Below are 14104 nucleotides of genomic sequence, written 5' to 3' on the forward strand. Positions count from 1 at the left end.
ATGATCTGTTGGTAGGAGCAAAATAGGAACAAATGTTTTGGAGTACAATTTGGCAAAGTTTATCAAAGTTTAAAATACACATATTCTCGGTAATTCCCAAGCGGTCCAGTGGTTAGGACTCTGCGCTTCCACTGCAGGGGACACAGGTTCGACCCCTTGTCAGGGAACTAGATCCCATATGCATGCCGCAACTAAGAGTTCTCATGCCACAACTAAAGATCCCGAGTGCCGCAACTAAGACCTGGTGCAGCCAAATAAATAAATAAAATAAAATAAAATAAAATTTAAAAAATACCTAAATACAGTCACATAGAAAGATGTCAAAGACTACATTTCCCAGCCTCCTTTGCAGTTAGGTTGGGGCCATGTGACTAAGTGAGCCATGAAATGTGGATGGTAACAACTGATGAATACTACTTCTGGGGCTGGTCCCTAACAACCTCCCAGGTGACCCTTGGCCCCTCCCTTTTCTCCTTTCATGCAGCCAGAAGCGAAAGACTCCAGCATGATGATACACATTTTGCCAGCAAGACTGTGGAGGAACAGGCACTCTCCTACATTGCTGGTAGGAATGCAAAATGGTACCTTAAAATACTAAATAATTTATGTAAACCTTTACTCTGAACTATCAATCCCACTGATGTTGACTTTGCAAACACACTTCCATACTTAGCAAACAACAACAACCCACTAAAATTCCCCATTGCAGTATTAGATGTAAAAGCAAAAGATTGGAACAGGCCAAATATCTATCAGATAGTTGAATAAACTGTAGTACATCACTCCCCCAACCCTCAGTGGAGCACTCGGCAGTAATAAAAAGAATGACACAATCTCTGCGCACTAGTTAGGATATATTGTTAAGTGGAAAAAGCATAAAATAGAATAGTGTTTAACGTATGGTACCTATTCTGTATGAAAGAAGCAGACACAAAAATAAAGGGAAAGTAGTTTTTTTTTTTTTCTTTTTCTTTTTTTTTTTTGGCCGCATTGCGCAGCATGTGGGATCTTAGTTCCCCAACCAGGGATCAAACCCCCGCCCAGTGCAGTGGAAGCGCGAAGTCTTAACCACTGGAACACCAGGGAAATCCCTAGGGAAAGTAGTTTTATATTCACACAACCTTTATAGAAAAAAATGATTCAGGCAAGAATTCTCAACAGTGTGCTAAATCAGTGGGGGTAGGCTGGGGAGGGGGGCAGAGTTTGATGGACAGCAAGTTGTCCTAGTCTGGAAGCACCTGTCCACAAATTATTAATTTAAAAAGGAAAAACAGTAATTATATCGTGGAGAAACTGGAAAGCACCTCAACCAAATGTTTAAAACTTAATGTCACCACTTCCCTGGTGGTCCAGTGGTAAAAAATCCGCCTTCCAATGCAGGGGACGCGGGTTTGATCCCTGGTCGGGGAAGTAAAGATCCCACGTGCCGCGGGGCAACTAAGCCCGTGCGCCACAACTACTGAGCTCACGCACCTCAACAAGAGAGCCCGTGTGCTGCAACTACAGAGCCCACACGCTCTAGAGCCCGGGTGCCACAACTAGAGAGAGAAAACCCGCACGCCACAACTAGAGAGAAGCCCGAATGCCACAACGAAGAGCCCGCTCTCCACAACGAAAGATCCCGCATTCCTCAACGAAGATCCCGTGTGCTACAACTAAGACCTGATGCCACCAAAACAAAAAAGAAATATGACAAATAAATAGGAAATGTGATCCTGGACAAGATCTTAAACCAGGGAAAAAAGTTGCTAGAAAGGACATTATTGTGACAATTGACAAAATTGGAATATGGACTGTAGATTGGATAAAAGTATTGTATTGATGTTGGGACTTCCCTGGCAGTCCAGTGGTTAGGACTCCAAGCTTCCACTGCAGGGTGCCCAGGTTCGATCCCTGGTCTGGGAACTAAGATCCCACATGCCATACGGCCAAAAAAAAGTATTGTATCGATGTTAAGTTGCCTGAATTTAATAACTATCCTGTGGATATGTAGAGAATATTGTTCTTAGGAAATACACTGAAGGATTACGGGGTAAAGTGTCGTGATGTCCGCAACCTACTCTCAAAATGTCCTGAAATAAAAATAACTATATACACACATATACAGAGACAATGATAGTAAATGTGCACAAGGTCAAAAATTGGTGAATCTGGGTAAGGAGTATGTGAGAGTTCTTTGTACTACTTTTGGAACTTCTCTACAGTTTTGAAATTACAGTTGACCCTTGAAAAACACGGGTTTGAACTGCACAGATCCACTTACATGCAGATTTTTTTCAATAGTAAATACTACTGTACCATACAATTCTCGGTTGGTTGAATCCCTGGATGTAGAACCACTAATTTGGAGGAATTATGGATACAGAGGAACAAAGGACATGGTGGACAAACTATTAAGTCATACTCGGATCTCCAACAGCACTGAGGGTCAGTGCCCCTCACAAGCTTAGTTGCCCTGCAGCATGTGGGATCTTATTTCCCCGACCAGGGATCGAACCCGCATCCCCTGCATTGGAAGGTGGATTCTTAACCACTGGACCACCAGGGAAGTCCTGGTGACATTAATTTTTAAGCATTTGGTTAAGGTGCTTTCCAGTGTTCAAAGGTCAACTGTATTTTAAAATAAAACTAAAAAAAATCCCTAAATATCTATCTATCTAAGGTATATCAAAGAAACGAATAAAGAAAGGTTACCTTTGGGGGTAGGTGAGATGAATAGGAGAGATGTGGATGGAAGCAAGATTTCTCTGAGTGTGATTTTTTTAAATAGTTTTCACTCAAACATATGAATATTATATATATTCAAAAAAAAACTAAACAATAAAAAGGAAAAATCAAGCAAGCCTCCAGAACACAACTAAAATAAACCTAGATGTATATCCAATTGGTACCACACAGAGAAAAGAACAGATCACAGTAACTGAATATTCTTATTGGGATACAGTGTAAGGCAGCACAGTCTAACAGAAATACAATGTGAGCCACATATGTAATTGTTAATTTTCTAGTGCAACATTAAAAAAAAAACTAAAAAGAAACAAGTGACATTAATATTAATAACATATTTTTTAACCCAGAAATGTCCAAAATATTATCATTTCAACATGTAATCAATATAAAAAAATTGTTAATGAGATATTCATTATCCTTTTTTTTGTACTAATTCTGCAAAATCCAGTATCTACATCATACTCAGAGCACATCTCAGATTGGACCAGTCACCATTCAAGTGTTCAGTAGCCACAATCAGTTGGTGGCTACCATGCTGGACGGCACAGATCTAAGGACTAAAAGAACTTCAAAGACATCGCAAATGTCACTCAGAAGTTTTATTGTTAATATTTATCTTGCTGTGATACATTTGAAACCATATTATGTTCATTGTAAGAAAAGCAAATAAATATTCTACGTTATAGAGAAGTAAGATTTTCACTGTAAGAAAAAAGTATACAAATACAAAGTGAAAGAGGGAATTCCCCAGTGGTTCAGTGGTTAGGACTCCTCACTTTCACTGCTGAGGGCGTGGGTTCAATCCCTGGTCAGGAAACTAAGATTCCCCAAGCCGCGTGGAGGGGTTAAAAAAAAAAAAAAATTGGGCTTAAAAAAAAAAAAAATACAGAGGACAGAGGACTACGGGATACAACCAGCAAAATCCAGACTGTGGGAATCTCTATAGGACAAACAACACAGTTTCTGCAATAACAAGGAGAAAAAAAAGAATTGGCAGGAGGATTTATAGATTAAGAGATTTAAAAGATAACCAGGGGCTTCCCTGGTGGCGCAGTGGTTAAGAATCCGCCTGCCAATGCAGGGGAAACAGGTTTGAGCCCTGGTCCAGGAAGATCCCACATGCCATGGAGCAACTAAGCTTGTGCGCCACAACTACTGAAGCCCACGTGCCTACAGCCCATGCTCCTCAGCAAGAGAAGCCACTGCAATGAGAAGCCCGCGCACTGCAACGAAGAGCAGCCCCTGCTCGCCGCAACTAGAGAAAGCCCACGCGAAGCGACGAAGACCCAACACAGCCAAAAATAAATAAATAAATAATAATTTTTTTTAAATTAAAAAGATAAAAACCAATTTGCTAGAATATGGATGAACCTTGAGGACATTATGCTAAGTGAAACAGGCCAGTCATAAGAGGACTAATACTGTATGATTCTGCTTATATGAGGTACCCAGAGTAATCAAATTCATAGAGACAGAAAGAAGAATGGTGGTCGCTAGGGACTGGGAAGGAGGAGGATGGGGAGTTAGTGTTTAATGGGTACAGAGTTTCAGTTTGGGAAGATGAAAAGGTTCTGGAGATGGATGGTGGTGATGGCTGCACAACAATGTGAATATACTTACTGCCATGGAACTGTACACTTACACACGGTTAAAATAGTAAAGTTTTGTTCAAAATAAAAATTTAAGAAGATAACCAAATGCAATGTGTGGGACTTATTTTGAACCTGATTCAAACGAATAAACTGGGAATTCCCTGGCAGTCCAGTGGTTAGGACTCCACACTTTCACTGTTGGGGGCCCGGGTTCAATCCCTGGTCGGGTAACTAAGATCCCACAAGTCGCGCAGTGGGACCAAAAAGAAAAAAAGAAAGAAAGAAAACACACAAAAAACCCAACAAATTGTAAATTTAAGGAACACACATTTATGACATTTCTGAGATGACTGGGACACTGGATATTTGATGATGAGATCAAGGAACTGTTGTTAAAATTCTTTTAGGTGTAATGGTTCAGTGGTTGAAAAAAAAAGAGTTCTTATCTTTTAGAGGTGCCTACTGAAACGTTACAAACGAAGTGACACAACATCTGGGATTTGCTTCAAAATAACATGAGGGACTTCCCTGGTGGTCCAGTGGTTAAGACTCCGAGCTCCTGATGCAGGCGCCCCGGATTCGATCCCTGGTCAGGGAACTAAATCCCGCATGCTGCAGCGAAGATCCCGCATGCCACAACTAAGACCTGGCACAGCCAAATAAATAAATAAATATTTTTTAAAAATAATAATAATAATATGAGAGGTAAGTGGGTGGGAATTAGATGACACCCAGTTGACCTTGAGTTGACAATAGTGAAGCTGCATCATGGTGACATGGGGTTTCTTTACACTCTTCTATTTTTTGTATATGTTTGAAATTTTCCACAATAAAAAGGTTTTGTTAAGAGAAATAAAGGTACTCTGTGGAAAAAGAGATCCATGAGCAAAAAAGTGATTAAAAAACAAAAACAAAAACTGTACTGGATTCAATAACTGTAAAAGAGCTGCCTACCCCAGGGTTTCTGGGAGCCATTAACCATCACAGCACACAGAGACTCCAAGAGGCAGACGGTGCTCAGGCCAATCTCAGACCTATCTGACCTGGGTCCCCTTCCTGCAAGGTGCAGTTTGGATGTCCCAAACCACTTAGGGACATCTCTTGGCCATTTCCCATTCTCTGAAGCATCGCTGCCCACTACTGGTTAAGGAGAAACCCTAGGGCTATTTATGTGTTTTCAATTTTTCTCTTCTTTCTTTTTTTTTTTTTTTTTTTGGCCGCACCGTGAGGCATGTGGGAATCTTAGTTCCCCGACCGGGGATTGAACCCACGACCCCTGCAGTGAAAGCACAGAGTCTTAACCGCTGGACCACCAGGGAAGTCCTCAATTTTCTTCGTTCTTTCCTGTGTTTTCTAAACTTCCTATAATAAGCATGAATTATTTTATAGTCAGAAAATTTTTTTCCCGAAAGTTATCTTAGTGATGACTAATTAGAGGTTCATTATACTCTTCATTTTACCTTGATGTGTGCTGAAAAATTGCCATAATCAAAGTTATCTCCCTAAGGTGAGGCATGAGTTGCTTTGGGGCCCATTTTTATTTTTCCAAAAGCCCGTGGGAACCTGTAATCAAGTAGGGCTGATGAGGCAGACCTTCTCTGCTGGCCTGTATCTAGACACCATACTCACTGTTTCTCCAGAAGCTCCCACCAAATCAGAGGCTGATCTATGCATGTGTCAGCCACCCCAGTTACCCTCTCTTATTTAAGCTCAAAAGTTCCTCAGAGGCCACTCAAGTACCTAGAAGGCATGTAGAACCCACAGGGGCAGCTATGCCATTTATGTCGAGGACACAACCCACCACTAACCTGCTATGGAAAGATAGAAATCCTTGAAGTCCTTGATCTCCCGGGAGCCCTCGCAGGCAGCGAGACACTCATAAAAGGCCTTGAAAAAGTCAGGAAGGGCCAGCTCCATGTCCGTGATGCATGTCCTCCAGTTCTCACCGTTGTACCCCCGCACGGCTCGGATGAACAGGCTCTGGAATCATCAGAAAGTCTACAAATAATAAATGCTGGAGAGGGTGTGGAGAAAAGGGAATCCTCCTACACTGTCGGTGGGAATGTAAATTTGTACAGCCACTATGGAGAACAGTAATGAGGTTCCTCAGAAAACTAAAACTAGAGCTACCATATGACCCAGCAACCCCACTCCTGGGCATATATCCAGAGAAAACTCTAATTCAAAAAGATACATGCACCCCTATGTTCATAGCAGCACTATTTACAATAGCCAAGACATGGAAGCAACCTAAGTGTCCATCAACAGGTTGCATGGATAAAGAAGATGGAATATTACTCAGCCATAAAAAAGAGTGAAATAATGCCATTTGCAGCAACATAGATGGACCTAGAGATTATCATACTAAGTGAAGTAAGCCAGACAGAGAAAGACAAATACCATATGATATCACTTATATGTGGAATCTAAAAAATGATGCAAATGAACTTGTATACAAAACAGAAATAGACTCACAAAGTAGGAAAACAAACTTATGGTTACCAAAGGGGAAAGGGGTAGGGGAGGGATAAACTGGGAATTTGGGATTAACAGATACACACTACTATATATAAAATAGATAAGCAACAAGGACCTACTGTATAGCACAGGGAACTATATTTAATAGCTTGTAACAACCTATAATAGAAAAGAATCTGAAAAATAATACATATATATATATATATATATTCTATGTGTAATTGAATCACTCTGCTATACACCTGAAACACTGTAAATCCACTATACTTCAATTAAAAAAACAAACAAACAAACAAACAAACAAACAAAAAGCAGGCTCTGGAAAGCAGAGAGAAGCCAAGGAAGGTCCAGACATGAAGGGAGAGAGATCTGTCCTCCTGAAAGGAATCAGACCATCGTCAAGCTCTACTCTCATTAGCTCTGGAGAAACCATGCTCACTCTTAATTACAAATAGGAAACCAATCAGTAACTTACCTATATCTAGATTTTTCTACCCTGTTCACAGTGGTACACTTATTTTATTTAATTCAAAAAGTAGCAGGTGCAATCCACCAGAGGGCAGACAGCAGAAGCAAGAAGAACTACAATCCTGCAGCCTGTGGAACGAAAACCACATTCACAGAAAGATAGACAAAATGAAAAGGCAGAGGACTATGCACCAGATAAAGGAACAAGATAAAACCGCAGAAAAACAATTAAATGAAGTGGAGATAGGCAACATTCCAGAAAAAGAATTCAGAATAATGATAGTGAAGATGATCCAGGACTTCAGAAAAAGAATGGAGACTGGACTTCCCTGGTGGCGCAGTGGTTAAGAATCCGCCTGCCAATGCAGAGGACACGGGTTTGAGCCCTGGTCCAGGAAGATCCCACATGCTGTGGAGCAACTAAGCCAGTGAGCCACAACTACTGAGCCTGCGTGCCACAACTACTGAAGCCCACGCGCCTAGAGCCCAGGCTCCGCAACAAGAGAAGCCACTGCAGTGAGAAGCCCGCACACCACAACGAAGAGTAGCCCCCACTCGCAGCAACTAGAGAAAGCCCATGCAGCAAGGAAGACCCAATGCAGACAAAAATAAAATAAATAATAAATAAATAAATTTTAACAAACAAACAAACAAAAAAAAGAATGGAGACAAAGATCAAGAAGATGTAAGAAATGTTTAACAAAAATCTAGAAGAATTAAAGAACAAACAGATGAACAATACAATAACTGAAATGAAAAATACACTAGAAGGAATCAATAGCAGAATAACTGAGGCAGAAGAACGGATAAGTGACCTGGAAGACAGAATGGTGGAATTCACTGCTGCAGAACAGAATAAAGAAAAAAGAATGAAAAGAAATGAAGACAGCCTAAGAGACCTCTGGGACAACATTAAACGCACCAACATTCACGTTATAGGGATCCCAGAAGGAGAAGAGAGAGAGAAAGGACCTGAGAAAATGTTTGAAAAGATTATAGTTGAAAACTTCCTTAACATGGGAAAGGAAATAGCCACCCAAGTCCAGGAAGCACAGAGAGCCCCAGGCAGGATAAACCCAGGGAGAAACATGCCAAGACACATAGTAACCAAATTGACAAAAGGTAAAGACAAAGAAAAGTTATTAAAGGCAACAAGGGGAAAATGACAAATAACATTCAAGGAAACTCCCATAATGTTAACAGCTGATTTCTCAGCAGAAACTCTATAAGCCAGAAGGGAGTGACATGATATATTTAAAGTGATGAAAGGGAAGAACCTACAACCAAGATTACTCTACCCGGCAAGGATCTCATTTAGATTTGATGGAGAAATCAAAAGCTTTACAGACAAGCAAAAGCTAAGAGAATTCAGCACCACCAAACCAGCTCTACAACAAATGCTAAAGGAACTTCTCTAAGTGGGAAACACAAGAGAAGAAAAGGACCTATGAAAACAAACCCAAAACAATGAAGAAAATGGTAATAGGAACATACATATTGATAATTACCTTAAATGTGAATGGATTAAATGCTCCAGTCAAAAGACACAGGCTTGCTGAATGGATACAAAAACAAGACCCATATATATGCTGTCTACAAGAGACCCACTTCAGACCTAAGGACACATACAGACTGAAAGTGAGGGGATGGAAAAAGATATTCCATGCAAATGGAAATCAAAAGAAAGCTGGAGTAGCAATACTCATCTCAGATAAAATAGGCTTTAAAATAAAGAATGTTACAAGAGAGAAAGAAGGACACTACCTAAGGATTAATGGATCAATCCAAGAAGAAGATATAACAATTATAAATATATATGCACCCAACATAGGAGCACCTCAATACATAAGGCAAATGTTAACAGCTATAAAAGAGGAAATCGACAGTAACACAATAATTGTGGGGGACTTTAACACCTCACTTACACCAGTGGACAGATAATCCAGAGAGAAAATTAATAAGGAAACACAAGCTTTAAATGACACAATAGACCAGATAGATTTAATTGATATTTATAGGACATTCCATCCGAAAACAGCAGATTACACTTTCTTCTCAAGTGCACACGGGACATTCTCCAGGATAGATCACATCTTGGGTCACACATCAAGCCTTGGTAAACTTAAGAAAATTGAAATCATATCAAGCATCTTTTCCAACCACAATGCTATGAGATTAGAAATAAATTACAGGGGAAGAAATGTAAAAAACACAAACACATGGAGGCTAAACAGTATGTTACTAAATAACCAAGAGATCACTGAAGAAATCAAAGAGGAAATCAAAAAATACCTAGAGACAAATGACAATGAAAACACAACGATCCAAAACCTATGGGATGCTTCTAGCAATACAATCCTACCTTAAGAAACTTGAAAAATCTCAAATAAACAATCTAACCTTACACCTAAAGGAACTAGATAAAGAAGAACAAACAAAACCAAAGTTAGTTGAAGGAAAGAAATCATAAAGATCACAGCAGAAATAAATGAAATAGAAACAAAGAAAACAATAGCAAAGATCAATAAAACTAAAAGCTGGTTCTTTGAGAAGATAAATGAGATTGATAAACCTTTAGCCAGAGTCATCAAGAAAAAGAGGGAGAGGACTCAAATCAATAAAATCAGAAATGAAAAAGGAGAAGTTACAACGGACACCGTAGAAATACAAAGCATCATAAGAGACTACTACAAGCAACTCTATGCCAATAAAATAGACAAGCTGGAAGAAATGGACAAATTCTTAGAAAGATATAACCTTCCAAGACTGAACCAGGAAGAAATAGAAAATATGAACAGACCAATCACAAGTTACGAAATTGAAATTGTGATTAAAAATCTTCAAACAAACAAAAGTCCAGGACCAGATGGATTCACAGGTGAATTCTATCAAACATTTAGAGAAGAGCTAACACCCCATCCTTCTCAAACTCTTCCAAAAAATTGCAGAGGAAGGAAGACTCCCAAACTCATTCCACGAGGCCACCATCACCCTGATACAAAAACCAGACAAAGATACTACAAAAAAAGAAAATTACAGACCAATATCACTGATGAATACAGATGCAAAAATCCCCAACAAAATACTAGCAGACAGAATCCAACAACACATTAAAAGGATCATACAACATGATCAAGTGGGATTTATCCCAGGGATGCAAGGATTCTTCAATATATGCAAATCAATCAATGTGATACACCATATTAACAAACTGAAGAATAAAAACCATATGATCATCTCAATAGATGCAGAAAAAGCTTTTGACAAAATTCAACACCCATTTATGATAAAAACTCTCCAGAAAGTGGGCATAGAGGGAACCTACCTCAACATAATAAAGGCCATATATGACAAACCCACCGCAAACAACATTCTCAATGGTGAAAAACTGAAAGCATTTCCTCTAAGATCAGGAACAAGACAAGATGTCCACTCTCGCCACTATTATTCAACATAGTTTCGGAAGTCGTAGCCACGGCAATCAGAGAAGAAAAAGAAATAAAAGGAATACAAATTGGAAAAGAAGAAGTAAAACTGTCACTGTTTGCAGATGACATGATACTACACATAGAGAATCCTAAAGATGCCACCAGAAAACTACTAGAGCTAATCAATGAATTTGGTAAAGTTGCAGGATACAAAATTAATGCACAGAAATCTCTTGCATTCCTATACACTAATGATGAAAAATCAGAAAGAGAAACTAAGGAAACAATCTCATTCACCACTGCAACAAAAAGAATAAAATACCTCGGAATAAACCTACCTAAAGAGGTAAAACACCTGTACTCAGAAAACTATAAGACACTGATGAAAGAAATCAAAGATGACACAAACAGATGGAGAGATATACTATGTTCTCTCTTTCATTCAGATTATTTTCAAATCACTATTTAGTATTGTGTGTCTTATCTTAATTTAAAAAAAAAAAAAAGTAACAGGCACTTGATAAAAAATCAAGTTTGAATAAAGGAAAAAGAGAAAACTCTAGTGACAGAAACCAGAGCAGTGGCTGTCAGGAGTCAGGGGGTGGGGCAAAGCCTGGACTGCACAGGGGTACAAGGGAACTTTTTAGGGGAGAAGAAAACATTCTACATCATGATTGTGGTGGTACCTTTGACAAAACTCATCGAATTACACACTTAAAATTAGTAAATAAGTTTTAAATAAATTATACCTCAGTAAAGCTGATTCTAAAAATCGATTCAAGGAAAAGATAAAGCTTAAGCAAGTGTCAGATACCCCTCCCCCTAACAGTGAAGTATGAACTAGCAGTGCCATACATCAGTATAAGTTCCTGGGGAGGGCAGCCGCGTGCCAGATAGTGGAAACGTCAAGGACTTTCTGCTAACTGTTGCCTGGAGCAGGTAAAAGAAATGACTAGGGCTGAGGAAGCAGCCTGGTTTCACAAGAAATAAGTAGAGATCTTGGACGCATGCGGAAACCTGCTAAATTGGAGGGGCCAAGACAGGCCTTGAAATACGCATGGGGCTCTCTATTTGTAGTTTTGTTTTCAGTTGCTCTGGAATGGGGGTATTTGAGGGTCACCCCTGGGACCTGAAATTTTCACCCAACTTAAGGCCTCAGGTTAAGAAGGTGGGTCTCCTTATACCTCCTGGGCAGGCAGCATCCCCTGGAAACAAGACAGACAGAGAGCTGAAGGGGCTTTGCCTGGAGATTGGGTAAAAGAGCAGCAACACCAGGCCGCTGGCTCTGCAGAAATGGCAGGGCGGCAGCAGCAAGAAAGCCCTGCAGAGAGAGGAAGTCCCTGGGCACGGTGGGGATGGTGGGGAGGGGGGAGCCCGCCACACCCAGCAGGACTCCAAAGAGGGCAAGAAGGGTGCAGCTGCTTGCAGTGAAGCCCAGTGCACTGGCCGCATGCACTCCGCTCTGCTCCCCAAACCCTACCCAAAAAATGACAGGGAAGGAAGTAAAAAGACTTCAGTCCTTTTATGGGAGAATGGGAAAGGAGCAAGCAGCAGACAAGAGATTTCAACAACTTTTGGAAAGGCAAAAAACCGAATTATCAGAGAGGAGGGACCTCAGAGCAGGTGAGCTATACACTCGTAGGCACCTGCAGGCACCAGGGACCACAGAGGCTGGCACAAGGCATGGGACAGAAAGCAGGGCTGAAAGTCTGAACAGAGCTGTTGGAACCCTGGGTTCCCCCACCAGCGCCCACCTGCTCACCTAAGGGACCACACTTCCCAAAGCCACTCCTTGCCAGAGACTGGTGGTCTATTCTAGAGACTCTACCCATAAAGGCTGAGGGGCCAGGGAGCAGGCATAGCAGAGCCGAGTCGAGGCATGGGCTGAAAACCAGGAAGCAGGTAAGGTCTCCGACTCAGCTGTGAGACCCCCATCCCTCTCCCCAGACTGGCTCTCAGACACCAGTAGAGAAGCACGGACACCCCACCAGCCCTGCAGAAGGCTGGAGAATTCTTCCCTGGAAAACTGAAGGGCTCCAGGAAAGAGACTTCGCCCACTACGTTTGAGGGTCACCACCCGTGAAAAAGTGAGCCTGAGATCTGGTCCCACGATAGGAAACCCTGGAGTCAGACCTTAGGATCTAACGGCTCCCATGGGTACTTTCAACACATCCCTCTGTTTTCAACCCTGCCCACCCTCCACTGGTACCCACACCTCCAGAGCCCGAGCTCGACAGGGCCGGACAACAGTAAGTGCTCAAAGGGCTTAGATTCTTCCTCTTCTGATTGTCCTCATTCATTCTCATCAGAATTCCCCTCTGCAGATGCAGAGACTTAAGTAGCCTCCAATCTGTCAAGTCAGTCCTCCTAGAGCCTCTATTTCCTTTGCAACTTAAGATATAAAGTTGTGTGTGTGTGTGTGTGTATAAATATATATGTTTCCTAGCTTCATCAGAAATGGAGAATTATATTTCTGTTTCTCCTATTCTTGGTCATTTTCAGATGATTTCCAAGACACGTCTTTATTCTACCATCTTATTCTACCGTCACATGACCATATTTCTAAAATGTAGCATTTAAAAAAAAGTGGCTTTAAAATCATCATGGAAAGTAAAATTGCATTCTTAAATGGATCAACTAGGTGTTAAAAAGGCAATCATTTCTATTGTCATAATATTCATTAAATGTCATCAAAAATCACTAGCGGTCCTTTGATGTCAATAGATGTTCACTGAGATACGCTTCTTTGACAACTCGCACTGCAACTAACCACTGTGTAAAAATGCAAATATACCTCATACGACTTGGTTTCCAAGTCTTTAATGTAGTCCTCGGCATCGGGCAGGCTCTTGTAATAAGCCATGTTTCTCTTCATCATTTCATCATCAGGATGCTTCAGTAGAAAGGTGTGAGCAGCTGCAATGGCTTTTGGAAGATTATTTGCCTAAAGTACAAAGAAGAAAGAGAAAAGCTACTCAATGGGTGGTGAGTGTGAACGTCTGTTCTGTCCTTCGGCAACTTTGTGTTTCTACACAGTGTTGGAAGCTAAGGGTTCAGTGATTTCCAAGCCCCAGCAAGACCTGGTCCAGCCACTCTGGAAGAGTGTTCATTCCCTTCAGGTGAGTAGATGGCCTCTGTGTGCCTGTCCCGATCTACGCCCTGCAGTCTCCACCCTACCCTGCCCTGCCCAGGAGGCTGGTGTACAGGCTGTCACAGCGGACTCCCTTGCCCCCTAGCTTCCAGTGGGTTCATCAATGAGGAGCTCCAACAGGAGCCCAACAGGAACCCAACAGGAGACTGAAGGAAGGGAAGAGAATAAGGCTGGGCCGTTAGTGTCCTGGCTCCCTCCCTGCAAGGTCGCTCCCTTAACTGAAGGTCACAGCCCCTCTCAAAGGGGGCCTCTCCTTC

At 41.2% G+C, this 14104-nt stretch overlaps 1 protein-coding gene across 1 annotated transcript in view; it reads right to left on the reverse strand.

Annotated features, from left to right (window-relative positions):
- Positions 1 to 14104, reverse strand: part of CRTAP (cartilage associated protein) — a 33496-nt gene that overhangs the window by 13264 nt on the left and 6128 nt on the right. The window contains exons 2-3 of the mRNA XM_068557606.1: positions 13491 to 13640; positions 6131 to 6302 (exon numbers count right to left, since the gene is read on the reverse strand). Of these exons, the coding sequence (XP_068413707.1) occupies positions 6131 to 6302; positions 13491 to 13640 (322 nt within the window). The remainder of the gene's footprint in view (positions 1 to 6130; positions 6303 to 13490; positions 13641 to 14104) is intronic.

Source organism: Eschrichtius robustus, chromosome 12 (assembly GCF_028021215.1).
Source record: "Eschrichtius robustus isolate mEscRob2 chromosome 12, mEscRob2.pri, whole genome shotgun sequence".
Lineage (NCBI taxonomy): Eukaryota > Metazoa > Chordata > Mammalia > Artiodactyla > Eschrichtiidae > Eschrichtius > Eschrichtius robustus.